The sequence below is a fragment of the Cygnus atratus genome, chromosome 1 (assembly GCF_013377495.2).
Source record: "Cygnus atratus isolate AKBS03 ecotype Queensland, Australia chromosome 1, CAtr_DNAZoo_HiC_assembly, whole genome shotgun sequence".
NCBI classification, from domain to species: Eukaryota; Metazoa; Chordata; class Aves; order Anseriformes; family Anatidae; genus Cygnus; species Cygnus atratus.
The window spans coordinates 154,142,800-154,158,504 of NC_066362.1; the positions used below are offsets into that span (position 1 = coordinate 154,142,800).

General features: G+C 48.5%; 1 protein-coding gene across 2 annotated transcripts; it reads right to left on the reverse strand.

Moving 5' to 3' along the window:
* Positions 1–24: 24 nt before the first annotated feature.
* CLDN10 (claudin 10) lies at positions 25–13,938 on the reverse strand. Of its 2 annotated transcripts, XM_035557095.2 has the most exons (5): positions 13,641–13,912; positions 7,399–7,560; positions 7,155–7,236; positions 1,122–1,229; positions 25–403 (listed from the first exon to the last, which is right to left on the reverse strand). In XM_035557095.2, exons 1-5 carry the CDS (start codon positions 13,858–13,860, stop codon positions 289–291), a joined length of 687 nt encoding a protein of 228 aa, XP_035412988.1. In that variant the 5' UTR covers positions 13,861–13,912; the 3' UTR covers positions 25–288. The 2 variants fall into 2 exon arrangements, with proteins under 2 accessions (XP_035412988.1, XP_035412989.1); XM_035557096.2 differs by lacking the exon at positions 1,122–1,229 and having other exon boundaries at positions 13,641–13,938.
* Between the last annotated feature and the right edge of the window lie 1,767 nt (positions 13,939–15,705).

Genomic DNA, 15,705 nt, shown 5'->3' on the forward strand with positions numbered 1-15,705 from the left:
TGAAGCAACTGACAGACTGCATCTGTAAATACCCTATTTATTTTTTATTTTTTTTTAGAAAGCAGCATCAATGCATGATTTGCAGGTATAAACTTTACAATACCAACATCAATCTTAAAATATGGTATAATAAAATTTACATCAATATGTAAAAAGCTGCAAGTTAGTATCTTAAAAATTCATCGTCTTAGTGGTTATTCCATTGTGTTTTGTGGGGGAGAAATCACCCTGAATGAAACATACAAACTCATTTTCAAAACTGGCTTTTTGGATCTTCGAACAGTACAATTAAACGTAGGCGTTCTTGTCAAAGTGCTTTGGTGGGGTTTTGTCTGGGACGCTGCTGTGAACCTTTGTGCGAGAAGACATCACAGATGTGGCTCCGTTATATGCATACCCCCTCCTGAAAAGAGAAGAGAGTAACTGTTTACAGCTCATCCCTCGGACAGGGAACGTCTCCGCACCCAAGCGCTGTAACATCACAGAGGTAGGAGAAATGTATGGGAACTTAAGAGCTCCTGCTGGGTGCAGGGGGACACCTTCCTTCTCTATGGAGTCTTGTTCTGGTTTGAGGTTTCAGTTTCCCCTCCAGCATCTCTCTTTGCCAGTCCCCTTTGCATAAACTTCTATCCCTCATTCACAGCCAAGTGAATCGGTGCCGGATCAGATGAAATATTTAGGCTGGGGCCTTGATGGACAGTTACCCCCTCGAGTTTTGCCTGTTCATTATCACCCCTCCTCTGCTGCTGGAGGTCCCGCTGCCACCACCGCCGTCTGGCAGCTCTCTCACTTTTTATCTGATTTGGGATTAAACCAACAACTGTTCTCAACTCTAAGGTGACCTGACTGCTCTTCCTCCATCTGTGAATGCATTTTTTTCCCGCTGTAGCAAGTTGATAAAGTATTTGTAACACAAGTATTTTTACTGAGACATTGGCTTTTCTTCATTACATTAAAGGTGGGAAGAGAATTACCCTAAAATCCCATTAATTTCTCTCATGCACGCAATCATTTTCTGACCTCACTGCAAAGTGTTTCGGAAAAGTAATCAAGCTGCGTAACATAGCAGGTACCAATGCACTAGTATTGATTTCTTTCAGGAAGTGCAACTTGTGTTTTACCTTGGAGATTTACTGTTTTCAGCTATTGAGAAGCAGAATATACTGCCACCAATTATGCAGAGTGAAGCTCCAGCCCATCCAATGAATAAAGCTGCTCCTAATTCATACCTACAGGAAGTCAATAAATGCGTTTAACAAAGACAGAATGAATTTAACATATTTTTTTTTCAGAATAGAAGAACTACATTTTTTTTCCTGATTATTTTTTTCACTTGACACACACATTTTTCATTGCAAAATCAGCAGCTCTGACGTTCACCCAGGTTCTTTTCATTATTTCCCTGGTACATGAGAGGCAGACCTGTCCCCGAGGCACACTTCTGCAACATTCACCTCCCGCACAGCCAGCCTCGCTTCTCCAGATCTCTTCCCAGTCGGAGGGCTGCGGAAATCTGTGAGTCTTCGGCCCTTCTACACTGCACAGCTCCCGTCCCCTTGGACCATTTCAGATTTGTTCCCATTGTCTCCTGAGCTGGACCGTGGCTTTCCGTGAGCCCTCCTCTGAGGCTATTGAGGCTGGGGACTTGAGCTGCTGCCTACAACTCTCCTCGTCCTTAGTTCTCCCCTCTGGCTCTCAGCACTTGTCCCTCTCCCTCACTCTCCAGCCTGAGCACAACATGAGGTTTTTATACATATATACATATAATATGCATATGCAATATATAAACGCACACCTGCAAGATATGCATCCACATGGAAACATAGAATAAAATCATTAGGGTCGGAAAAGTCCTCCAAGATCGTCTGGTCCAGCCATCCCCCTACCACCAATGTCACCCACTGAACCACGTCCCTAAGCACCGCGTCCAACATACATACACACAAAGCCAACGTACACACACGCACACAGATGATGTAGCAGTGTGTACACATGCATACGTGCACGTGCCTGTGACTTTCTGCTTCTCCAGTCCCTGCTGCGGGGCTCAGGCTGGGAGACACAGCTCACCAGAAGCGGTCTCCTCCGCAGCCACCACTTGACTGCAGCCAGAAACTGCTCAGTTTGACCCTCTGCTTTGGTACGTCCCCCTCCCCTGAGAGGAGATGGTGGTGCTTTAGGAGCATTATCACGTCAGGGTAAGTCCCAGTTTTGAAAGCAGCAGCTGTAAATGAAGGAAAATAAGAGGCAAGGGGAAGAGAGGCTTCCTTAAGGAAGCCTTTTTGTCCTTCAGGATAGCACAGGACCCTATCCCCTGTGCAGCCACAGTCGTAATTCAAGTGGATTTACTCTACGTTAGTTCCAACTTTTGTTAGTAAGTTTATTGTGAGCTCTGCTGAGGCAGTCTATCAAAACCCTCGGCTTGACAGCCTTTCCGTGCAACAGAAGGAATTTGCAGCGGCATACTTCTGAGCTAGTTCTGACCACGCTGACCATGAACAGCTCCTGCTTTGACATTAGTTGAAATATACAACTGAGAACACCAGTAAGCTGTCCTACAAAACTCTTATCTTTACGGAGATGATGCTGTGGAAACTGAAAAATTCGCTGGGGGTCCAGACACACAGAAAATGATACAGCAAATTGTAGAATAGGTCACACAAGAGGGTGAACACTGGCTGGAGAACAAAAAGTTACTTTTCCATGTTTTCTTGAGATTTCACCCAGAGGTAAAGCACAGAGTTTTTTTTTTAAAAAGACATACTGCAAAAAAAACCACATGTAGAAAGAATATCAGACCCTAGAAGCCGAGAACACCCCCAGTTCAAGTTATTTCAGGGACCTACTGCCAAAAAGAGATGGAGACTTCAGAGCTCGGAGGTAGGCCACTTGGTGGGGGCTTGTACCTGAGTTGTGACAGCCCTGTGAGTGCTCTAATGTCTAGATTTCCTTCTCATGTTCCATTCACGCCATCCTAAGCAGAGGTTTTATTTATTATCCCTTGCTAAAGAAGGATCAGATTCCTCCAGACATTCTCCATACCTGATGTGGGATTTAGGGACCCAACCTGCAAATTAAGACGCTGGAAGCCACAGCTCAACTGCCTTTCACCAAGGAAAACTCTGCCTCCAGCCCCTTGTTTGACTTCAAAATCTACCACACATAGCTTTATTTCTGATTATGCTCATGTTTCTGTCCAGGTGCTACAGTTTTCACAAGACTGAGCAGATTTCTGTCTGTTCAAGATCTGGGAGCTCTCTGGCTGAAAGCAGGTACCTGCATCACCCAGGACCTCGTTACAGCCAGCATGCAAGAAACTTACGCGCTTGACTCCAAAGAAGGTTTCTAAACTACGCATGCTGAATCACAGCCCCAAGGTGCCCATTTAGCAAGCTGCAGAGGTGAACCAAAGTGTTGAACTCCAAAATGAAGGGGCGTGAGGCAAGTCCCACGCTGAGGATGCTGCCAGCGCACACCTCGGGCACGTGGAGCACAGTCAGACCCACGGAAGGCAGAGCAGAGCACTGGGGTGCTGGAGGACACAGCTGGACACGGACCCAGGAAAGCTGCTGCTCTAGCAACTTCCCTGCCAGACCACCTGCCTAGAAAGTGGGAAGCACCAGTTCATTTACACATCTCCATCTTGCAACATCAAGCTGTTGGCCTGAGGCTAGGGGGGGAGATGCAAGGAAACCAATTGCCACCTCCCCTCTTGAACCTCTTGTATAGAAAGGAAATCGGGATTAAATTGGGTTTAATTGGGCACAGAAGGGTGACCTGGCTCTTGCCTAACAGTTGGGAGGCCAAAGATATGAGGTCCAGTCTTTGATCTTGGGACTGGTTGTACCATTAAAGCAGTACTTTACTCTAACACGGAAAAGCAGGTGGTATATATGGACCCTTCCTGGTGCCTGCCATACTGCTAACCTAAGGAGTTGCAGAGCTGGCCTAATTGGTCTCTCCTCCACACCTTCATATACACAAAAGACTTTTTGATTTACACTGGTGCTTATCAGGAATTTTCAATCGCATATCAACCTGTGTATGGCTCCCTGGATTTTATCCAATCCAGGTTATTTTTTGCAGTTAAGGAGCCAAGCCTACCCCACCATCCAAATTCCAGTAAGTGCCGTATTAAAAACATCCTGCACCTTGATGCCTCTTGGAAAATAGACTAATAAATGGAAATAGGCTTTTTTAGAAAGATTTTTCTCTATTTGTTGTTTTTCCCCTCCCTTTTTATCATTAAAACCTTTACAGGAAACGCAGTCTCCTGTTATCATTCTTGCTTGTAAGAACTAGAGCAGCGACTCTCCCGGCGTGGGGCTGTGCACCCACGGACTCCCACCAGTGCACCCAGTCTGCTGCTGCAGGATCACTGGGAAATCTCCAGGAAGTCAGGGGAACGAGGCACTGAGGAAGAGGCCAAAGGTGGTGACTGCTGGAGACTAAGAGAATTCAACAGCAGTGAACTGGGGACCATGTGGTCCCCAGCCACACGGACCCAGCTGGCTAAAAACAGATTTTTTACTCTAATCAATCCCAGGAGGCAGAATTCAGTGAGACACAAAGTATAGTATCAGTATAGAAGGAAAATATCCTGGCTGTTACATAGGTCAGGACCATGAAGCAAACTTTCAAGCAAACCAGCTGAAACTTTGTTAGCCAGCTAGATGAACTCCAGGACATTTGTAAATACCATACCTAACTTCTCAACGAATCCATACAGCTACCCAGTGGAAACCCGTATTTTGAACATCTAATTCTTAAGATTCATGGAAAATTAGGGCTGTGTGAATGAACTGTGCACAACTGATTCAGAGAAAAGAAGGCTGAGGGGAGACAATTCTCTATAAAAATGGAAGTTAGGTTAATTTGGATAAACTAACTCTATTCATCAGGAATAATGATAATTATAGAGTTCAGACTGTGGGAAGGGACAAAAAGGATGAAAACTAGAAAAGCTTTTATTAGAAGTAGTAAAGTGACAAAATAGTTTCCTAAGAGAAGCTGTGGGAGCAATGCTGGCAAGAAAGCAGAACAGAGAGAAGCACGGATTTTCTTCTCTTAGAGGTGTCTGAAGAAAAATGCAGTCCAGCTTGGCTGTGAGTACCGAGGCATCCCGTGCTGTCACCAAGCCTCTGCGCGTGTTGTTCCGTGAGGTGGAACAACACCTACGGAGCTGTTTTAAATCCATAATGCAACCTATTGTGTGGGAACATAAAATCCAGCCTAAGACTTCTTTCTAAGTAAGGTTGGCTTTAGAGTGTCCCAGAGGTGACTATCATTCCTCGCTAAGCTACACGTAATTCAAAACCAGAAGTCTCTTGGGCACCAGCTTCAGGCAGATCTCTGATTCCTCCTGCACCTGTATATATTCAGGGCACCTCTTCCCCATGCAGAAGACCAGAGGGAAATTCTGACAGCCAAAAGGATGCCCAACATCCCGTGTCATTAATTTTCCACTAACAGTATCTCAAACCTCTCTCTGACACCACCCAAATAACTTCAGAGAAAATGTGCACCAAATAGCGAAGAGTTGAGGAACCAAAGCAGCGTCCTCTCTCAGTTGAGCCAGCGCCAAATTTCCACAGCATACCAGCAAGGCCTATTAAATGCTTCTGCAATGTATATCAAAGGAAGAGTTCCCAGAAGGCAACAAAATTAATTGCTCCAACGTATTTTATATTGTTTCAGAGAGAAAGTAGTCAAATAACACCTTTATCTTAACCTGACACAAGATCACTGCATGAGCTACATCACATGTACACCATGTGAAACTCCAATTACAACTTCTAGTATTGCTCTCCACCTTTATCTTTGCAGCCGGTATTTTTCGTGCCAGCAGTTGTGCTATTCTGGTTGTTCAGGAAAAAGGTAATTTCCGCAGACGAAATGTTTTAATATTCGACCTTTAATTTTTTAAACTGGTTTTCTCATTTGCTCGCAGTAAAACTCTGCCATGAGGTCTGCCTGCGCTTTTCGCAACAAAACAGTGTAGGAACACAACGAAGGAAAGGGAATTTTGGCAATAATGAAGCTATTTTTCATTGGGAACATTAAGCCTGATGAATAATTAACTTCTGGCTGTATAGCCAGTCCCCATTTTCTCCACAGTAGCTCACATCCTTGTTGCTTTTTGGTGGCCTTTGGATCCTGTCCTTTCCTCCTTACGGAGGAAACTAATATGAACTTGTTCTCAAGAAAAGAGAAACCGTGTCAGCCCTACTGCAAATGTGGATCCAACTGATGTTATTTATTCAGTCTGACAGCTTTCTTTCCATCAAAACGAAAGGGAAAGGCTCAGGGCACCTTACCTGGGTCTCAGGGAAATTTATACCCAATGCCTGACATCTCCGGGGATCACCACAAAGAAAGCTTACATTACAGCCTATGTTTTCAAACTTGGTGGCTAAAATGCAAATCCAAAATCCCAAGATGGGTTCATGAATTGCAGCCTTTGAAGGTCCTGAGCACTCACACAGCTTTAAGGGGAGTCTTTAGGGATGCTCATTATTTCTGGTTTGGTCCTGCAATTCTATAAACACACACTCCCTTGTATTTAATTACACGTACAGCTAAAGCATTGACATTAGTGCTTTATGATTGTGGGTTATGAAAATATTTATGACTCAAGTTAATAGTCATCGAGATATCAAAATCTGTCAGCAAAAAGTCCACAGAACCTGCGGAATGTCTTTTCAAATGGACTCTAGACTGCACAGTGTTCGATACCTCTATGGAAACCACCTTCTATCAAAAGCTTAAAGGAATAATTTTCTTCATCTTGAATTATGTGCCTAACAAGCACCTGTCTTGTGAAATGCCTTCTCTGCATCTTTGACATAAACACAGACTTAACTCCTGATCAACCCAATCTTCTCTGGGACGAGTGCTGTAGAGTCCTGCCAAGCCATGATACGCCTGGGCACAAAGACCACAGACCCATCACTCTACAGAGAGGTGTTAGCTCATGAAACCTCAGCATACAATTACTACAGTTGGAAAACATGATTAAATATGAATAAATAAAGCCCACTTTCCATTTCTACCCAACAGGCAAGCATCTGCTTTCTGTATATATGGGTTCTGGTGCGCAGCATGAAACTTTAGGTCTACTCTTGAAAGACTAAGGGGTATAGGAAAGTACTTACTTTTGTGCAATATAAGAAGGATCAAAGAACTCAGACGTAATCCTGTTTGCATACAGGGAACAACCAGTCATAGAGCACAGCCCTGAAAAGCACAAGACAAACCGTTCAGTGGAACGAGCAGAGGAGCTTTGGGCCTGACCCTGATGCAGTCATGTAGAATTAATTGCGTGTGGATTTCTGCCACAAAACAGCAGCTCTGGCATGACTCCGAATGCACAAACTTAGAGAAATAAGGTATATTTACCAGACAGTATGAAAATCAGTCCAGCTAAACAAGCTATTTTTGCTTTGGTCTGATCAGAACCGCCGACTTTTGTACACTTCATCCCAATCAGCCCAAACACGGAACCGAAGAACCCCAGGCAGACTGCGGAGATCATCAGCCCTCTGCAGGCTTGGATGTAACCTGCAACGAGAAAGGGTAAGGCTAACGTGAGGGCAGTGAACACAACGGGTTTTACAGTAGCTCCTCTCACCCTGCAAAGCGTCTGGCATGAATTAATTACTGCAAACTGAATTAGATCTTGGCTGGTGTAATGCCAACTTATCACAGAGTGTATACTTCCAGGTGATGGCGTGATGATGCCACGTGAACCCGGTCCTTACGAAACACGCTGTGTCATTTGGGGCTGCAAAAACAATTGTGGCACTGGGCACGGTGTCCCTAGGAGGCTGTACCCACTGGGTTTTGAAGAGCAGCTCTGTGTGGGACGTGCAGCATCTGCCACATGCTGCAGAGGCACTCAAAGCAAGTCTCGATGTGCACAAGCCACAATGAGAGCAGGTTGGCAAGGCCTCATCTCTTGTGGATCAGCCCAGCAGGCCCTCGCTCTGCAAGGAAGTCAAATACGTGCTCAGCTTCACGGAGAGCAGTGACCCTTTGAGACAAAGCGAGCTGCTGCCAGGCCGGACCAGTGCCTCACAGCTGGATTTGGCCACACGCAGTTTTGCCAGGCTGCTCTGAACCGATGCGCCCGGGGGCAGGACCTTTCTGCAGGACACCCGGCTGCTTGGCGTCTTCTCCCTTCCTCCTGGGATTAAAATACAGTGATAACCACGTGGCACCGTTCACAGGGCGGAACAGTGCAATCTCACACAGCCGAATAACCGTTTAATAAAAAATAAAATCATAATAATTTCTCTTTAATGATAAAATCATGAAAGAGAAATCTCTGTCTGGCTGGCAGGCCCCTGAGCTGCAGATGGCTATCACAGACATTTGGCCTTCTTCTGCACTCTTTTCTGCCATCCACTTTGGCCGCTGCTGGAGCAATACCAGCTCCAGGATGAGCAATCTGCTTGAGAACACTTTAAAAAAAAAAAAAAAAAGATTTGCAGCTTTGTGTAATACGCAGCACACAAGAAGCTATTTGTAGGACTTAACACCCCATTTTACCAATCCTACACAATCTGGGTGCTGGACTGCGTGTCTTTGAACACAACCTGCTGGCATTTGTCTACATCTGTCTGCACACATATAGAAAACCTTCCTCTACAACACGCTGCTGTAGTCCACCTGCTGAAGAAAGAATATGCAATGAAATAACTGTAACTGTCATAGGACTCTCATGTTGGAATATAAACATCATTTGTGTCCGTTGATGTGTCTTAACATTATAGTTAAAATTATAATAATAAGTCTGAACTGTAAGGAGAAACCTCCCTTTGCCATTGATGATAAATGAAGCACAGGCTGACAAGTTCAGAATTGGGTCTCACTACACCTAAATCTAAGATTTCTGATTTTTAGGTATTTACAATCACATGTAATAGCCTTTATCTTCCATATACAATAATATGTCTCCGTTTGTACTTTTTATACAAATTTATGTAATGTGTATAAATTTGTATATTCTTCTATTTTTGAAAGAGGATCATGAGGAAACCTTCAGTTCTTACAGAAACACACCTCAGACATGTTCCCTTGAAGTGTTACTTCAGCGTTATTACCATGTTTAAGTCTTGTTTGAGCTTAAAAATTAGCCAGCTCCTTGGATACAAATATTTTTTTATTTTTGTCTTTGGTTTTCTGCTGTGCTGAGAGTATCTATTACTACTTTAATGCAGAACAGTTTGATAAGCAAGGCTGATATTTGTCTTTAGCAGTGGTCAGATAACCTAGGATATAACGCCTCTAGTGGAAATGTTTAGTGGCAGGCTGCCATACCTTAAAACCTTTTGAATCCACATAAAAAGCAATGCTTCCCAATGTTGTAGCAGAAAGGAGACAGCCCTCCTTGGAGCACAGCTTAGATAGGAAACGGCTGCTGTCTGTGGTCTTCTCCACTCACCACTGAAGAGCCTCCAGACCTGAGCCAGGAGCCATGAAAAGCGGCTCCCGGTAGGTCCCTCCCGACCCCCTAAACACACGATCAGAATCCTACACACCATCCTGTGGCACCCCAAAGGAGATGCCTTCACCTGAAACACCGCTCGACAGAACGGAGAAGCACCACCAGGTCCACACTACAGGGGCTAACTAGGACAAGATAGGAGAAAAACCCGGCAGAAGAACTACGGATCGAAGATTTACAGAGCCAAACCTAAGACCACCACCTGCCTAAGCTCTCCTAGGTCCTGTATTAAGCATCCGACTTTTTGGGGGGGACCTGCAAGAAAACAAAAGGTATGGGCACACTGAAGAGGGAACCATTCTGCAGAGCACGCGGTCATACACCGTAAGAAGCTTCTTCACTTCTGGTGTTCACCGGACTGTACCATCAGCTGAGAACACCTGGCATTTCTAAGGCATCACTCACCCTATCCTAACAGAGGAACCCACAATAGATCACATTAATTGCACCTGTTTTATTTAGTTATGTATTTATTTTCTGCAAGGGTTATAAAGTGAGCTTAGGGAACTCACAGTAGACAGCCATATTGTGGTTACCTCAAATCAGGTGGGGCGACCACCTTTCTAGCCAAACTGGACAGGGCACAATTTCCTCAACAGCGAAATAAAACTATACTCCCGAACAGCTCACCTCAAATTCCAGCAATAGCTAAAAATTTTGCTTTCGAGTAAAATCCTGTATTTTCACTCCTACCCCGCCAAGCCCTCAGGTGAGACCCAAAGGCTGTCAGTAGGAAGCGGCGTTTAGTAGGATTTCAAAACGTGGCTCTTAGTTTACAAGACACAAGTCTGAAGACAGCAGCCTTGTTTTCTCTCATTAATTTTTGCTAGTAGGCCTGGAAAAGTTTGCTCGTGCTACTTTTCCATGTAATGTATTTCCTATAGCAGCCAGGTAAAGCAGGAGATGCAAACTGGCGAGGAAGCTGTTATTTTTGACAGGCCCAATTTATTGACACTGTTAGGAGTTAATTGGCACATTAAGGTGCTGAACCATGAACATATTTACCCAGAGGTCCTCTAAACTTTTCTTTATGCCTGAACCTCCTAGGACAAACAGTAAATATTCACCCCAACCAACATAGCCCGCAGATGCTAGGAACGACGTGGCTGAAATTCAGTTGTTGCTGAAGGTCAACGCACAGCTTTAAAATAGGTTGAGGGTAGTGAGACAGCAAGAAATGATTAACTCCCTCACCCAGAAATCATTTTCATTTGTAAGAGCACGAGCTGGAGCACTGCTCAGCTCTGCTGAATGAGTAACCTTCCCCACTAAATATGTCACCAAATTCTGCAGGCCAGCCAAGGTGGGACTCGTTTCAGCTCACCACAGCAACTAACCAACAGGCACCCATTTTTAACACAGATACCTGAAAAAATAATCACAACCTGCACCCACAAGGTGGGAGAGCAGAAGACCCAGCTCTACCAGGCTGACTGGAACACCAGGAAACATAAAAGGGTGAAACCAACCTTAGCACCAAATCAAGTCCCCAGTCACTTGAACCTAGGTTAGGACTGACCTGGACAGCGTTTGGCTGCAACATTAATCAAACCTTTGCTTTGCTTCCTTGAAAGCAAGGACGTTACCTTGCTTACCAAGACTTACAGGGCAGGGAAGCTGTAAGAAGAAGGGGGAGCTGCCAACTTCTTCCCCCTCTTCCACCAAGGACCAAAGAGTGCCCCCTTCCCCAAAATGCGTTACATGTATTTGCATCAGGGTCCGTAAGAAGCTGGTACCTTGTCGTGTACACGCCGACCACCCAAACGAAGCTCCAAAGCAACAAAAAGCCATATGTTTTCAACAGACAAGTAGACAAACATGTATTACGCATAAAGTCATGTTTAGCAGCATTCCACGAGAAACCTATTTCAAGTATTTTTTTTTTAGACAAATGTGTTTTGTCCTGCATTCAAATTAATCTTGCTATCATCTTGCTTGCCTCACTGCTCTCACGCTTGCCTCTCACGCTCGCCTCTAACACTCTCAAAGAGTTATGGGGAATTTGTATATTTATACAGTATATACATACTCAGAAAAAAATCTGCATACTGTTATGGGGATCATCACTTTCACAATAAATACCTGCAGTGGCATCTTGCAGTCTGCATCAAGTGTAAAAGGTTACCTTACAGATAGAGCACAAATTCCTTCTGAAAGCACACACCCATCGCTTTTGTATATTTTTCTAAGCTCTAATACCCTCTTTCATCCCCTAAGTAAATTTATGTTCAGCTGTGCTCTTTCGAAAGGTCACCGCTGGAAATACGGTCACGGACACATCCTCCTCTGGGGAGGAGGTTCCATCACCAAGTTTCCATCCATGGCCAGGAGAGCACAAAAGTAAACCCCAAATGGTTTCAGGTCCCACAGACTGCAATATCATTTTTGCTCGCATACAGAACATGGGGGCGAGCCCTTAATGGGGGCTGGCCGGACTGAATGAGTGAAGGTGGGAATCCAGGCTGCATAGTCCAATGCCACCCCATGCGGCCAGACAGAAAATGCCAGTGGGGTAGGGTCTCCTGACCACTCCTGACCCCACCTACCACACTGCTGATGAAGAGGGGGGCCTTCTATGCCCCACGGGACCTCCCAGTCCTGCCCTGCCGTGTCAAGGAGTGTTCTTCCTGGGCTCCTCTTGATAGAGCTTACTGCTTCTGCTCACAACCTCTTTGGGGAGAAAGGGAAGCCAGATCCATCCCTTTTTGCCTCTCCTGGGTCCTGCCTGAGGATGCTGAGGAAGCTCCCACGTTCCCGATCCCACAGAGAGCGGGATTCGGCTCAGCCAGGTAAGCCTGTGCCAGGAGGAAGGGGAGGACACGGAGAGGCTGTGAGGGCGCTGGGGGAGATCAGGCTTCGTGCTGACACAGCTCACCTGGCCTGTGCTGGGGAGGGTTTGGGGGTGCATCATTCCCCACCCTGCCCGCCTCCCGCCCGCACCGTGCCTGGGGGCCAGGATTTGGCCCTGCAGCACGCGGAGATGCTGCTGAGGAAGGCTGATGCCGTGCTTCCTCCCTCTGCTGTCAAACGGCCGGCCAGGAGGGCGGGATGAGGTCCTCTCCAGATGTGCCTTCTGGGTTCAGGAGCTCCGCCAGGTGCTTCCCTCTGCAGCCGCCGCCTCAGAAACTCACCTCCTGGAGCAGCGCAACCCGCAAGATTTTCCAGACCTGAGCCTGGGGGTGGCAATGCCTCTTCTTTTTTGGGGGGGGAATTTAAACGTCCCCAATCTTGCACGCTCTGTTTGCAGCTCTGCTCCTCCTGCTCCAAGAACGGCTTCACCCCAAACTACAGAAGCAGCCGAACAATAGGCTCGGTGCCTCCGGAAGGTCAAGCGCGGCAACTCCGCGCTGAAGCCTGGCCACTACAGGCTGCCAAGGGATCCCACAGCCCTACCGGAGGTGGGACAGCCCTGCCACCCCTCGGGGGCACCGGCAGAGCCCTCAGAGCCCCCTGCCACCGAGGGGCTGGGGGGAAAGATGGTCCTGGGGTCAGCGCTCCCCCATCCTGCCACACGGCAATGCCTGCGCTGCCTGCCCTCGGTGTGCGGACCTCTCCTGCGTCCTGACGGCGGATTAAAGGCTTAATGGCATTAATTTGCTTAACGATAACATTTATCCCCGCGGCGATAACATTAATCTCCGCCACTGATTGGCTTCGCACTTTCCTCTTCCGAGCGGACCTTTCGTACCAAAATCTGCCCTCAGCCTCCTGTGCCTGGCCAGGGCTGTAGGTCCGACTTGGTTTCAACCCGCACCGCGTAGTTTATTCATTCATGACCCCCCAAAACCCCCCTTTACCCCCCAAAACCCCTACTTACAGCCGCGCGAGCCCCCCTGCACCCTGCAGTGCTCCTACTGGCACCGCAAGCACTGCAGGTCGGGGTGCCGGGTGGTGACACCGCACAGAAACCTGGATAGGGCCCCAAAATTTCCCCCATACGCTATGGGGTCGCGCAGCGCCGAGCCCCCCCCGACCCCCCCCTTGCCCCCGGGGCTGCTCCCACGACATGGGGCGGCCCCGGGGGGGGTCCCGCCCGGCCCGGCTCCCCCCTCCCCGCTCTGCCCGGGGTTGTTTTTCATTTTTTTTTTGGGGGGGGGGGGGGTGGGGGGGGGTGTCGCCGGGCGGCCCTGACCGTCCAGCGCCAGCATGGAGGGGAAGTCCTTGCAGTTGGAGACGCCGGTGGAGTCGGTCACGCAGGTCTTCCAGAGGTTGGCCCAGAAGGTGGCGGTGGTGATGACCGTGCCGTCGATGCTCGACACCTTCCAGTAGTCGGTGGGCAGCGTGGAGGAGACCAGCACCCAGCCGGAGATGGTCAGCAGGAAGGCGACGATCTCCGCCGACGTGCTCGCCATCGGGCCCGCCGGGGCGCTCGGCGGCGGAGGCGCGGAGCCGCGGCGGGGGCGCGCCGGGCGGGGCGGGGCGAGGCGGGGCGGGGCGAGGCGGGGCGGGGCGGGGCGGGGCGGGGAGGCGGTGATTGGCCAGCCGCCCGGCCCGCCCTGCGCCCCGGACACGCCCCCTGGAGGGGGGCGGGGCTGTGCGTGAGGGGAGGAGTGGGGGGGAGTTGGGGGGGGGAGTGCTCCCCACCTTCTCCCGCTGTTTGTAGGGTCAGGTGCGCCCATGTAGGGTTAGGGGCACCCGTTGAAGGCTTAAGTGCACTCCCTTGTAAGGTCAGGGGCACCCCTTGTAGGGTCAGGTGCGCCCCCTGAAGGGTTAGGTGCCCCCCCCCGAAGCATTAGGTGCGCCCCCCTGTAGGGTCAGGTGCACCCACTGAAGGGTCAGGTGCCCCCCTTTGTAGGGTCAGGTACACCCTCTGTAGGGTCAGGTGCACCTGTGTAGGGTTAGGGGCACCCACTGAAGGGTTAGGTGCACCCCTTGTAGGGTCAGGTGCGCCCCCTGAAGGGTTAGGTGCCCCCCCCCGAAGCATTAGGTGCGCCCCCCTGTAGGGTCAGGTGCACCCACTGAAGGGTCAGGTGCCCCCCTTTGTAGGGTCAGGTACACCCTCTGTAGGGTCAGGTGCACCTGTGTAGGGTTAGGGGCACCCACTGAAGGGTTAGGTGCACCCCTTGTAGGGTCAGGTGCATCCCTGTAGGGTTAGATGCACCCCCTGTAGGGTTAGGTGTACCCCTATAGGGTCAGATGCACCCCCTGTAGGGTTAGGTGCACCCACTGAAAGTTCAGGTGCAGCCCCCTGTAGGGTCAGGTGAACCCATGTAGGGTTATGTGCACCCACTACAGGGTCAGGTGCACTCACTGTAGGGTTAGCCTCACCCCCTGTAGGGTTAAGTGCATTAATCCCACCGCAAACTCACTCGCCTGTGAGCAGGGGCCCTTTGAGCAGGGCTAATTTGGACTTTCAGACCCGTTTTTGGACCTTCATGCCCCTGCAGACCCGTTTTTACTTAAGAAGCGTGAAGTGTCCTCAGTGTACCTGAGAGCCCCGTGCGGTTTGGCCCCGGGGTTTTCTCCTGTCTATTCTGCCACGGCTGCTCCCGAAACATCTCTGGGGATATTTGTGTTACTAATCCAGTCGTTACTGTCTTTCTCATCCAAAAACAACGCAAGATCTTGAGCTTCTGATCTCATCTGCGGTGGTGCAAACCCCAAATGACATCATGCGCGGCTGAGTGCTCGCTCTGGGTTGAAGGTTAGCAGAAGCTGCAATAGATACTCTTCCCCCGTGGCATTTTCTTTGCGTTGGCTTGTTATCTGCAGGGATTAGGCGTTGGAAAGCATTCCTCTGTGGGGTTGCGTTTGTGCCCTTCCTACATCAGCTCTTCTCTCCCGTGCAGCTGCAAGATCCTCGGTCATGCTCTTAGCTCATCGGTCTTCAGCTTTGAGTTTTCCAGAAACCACATCCCCTTTTCTCCTCACTGCTGTCCAAGAACACAGTAGGCACATACACATATGCCTGTCATTCCCCTCAACCTCTGCCTCTGTTTTCTTGCCACCTAGTTCTGGCTTTCTTAGTTACTTTTAACTTGCGTGGTAGGGTGAAAGCCTTTGCCTTGTTTCTTCTTCCCATGCTTTGGGACAAGCCGTGGCTCCGGAATATTTATAAATATGACTGATTCCTGTTCTTTTCTGTACTATTTCTGTACTACATTGAGCAGACCGTTGCATTAACACTGTTTCATGCTCATTTATTTGCCTGACTGTGTATTCATCCCCTCAGACTTGGGAAGAAAGGTGCTCACAGC

Excerpts from the sequence above, each read along its gene's own strand:
- CLDN10 (XM_035557095.2), bottom strand. The coding sequence starts at position 13,860 with ATGGCGAGCACGTCGGCGGAGATCGTCGCCTTCCTGCTGACCATCTCC. Across the intron at positions 1,230-7,154 it reads CCTTCTTATATTGCACAAAA|GTATGAATTAGGAGCAGCTT; the intron begins GTAAGTACTTTC and ends GACTTCCTGTAG. Across the intron at positions 404-1,121 it reads GAAAACAGTAAATCTCCAAG|GAGGGGGTATGCATATAACG; the intron begins GTAAAACACAAG and ends TTCTCTTTTCAG.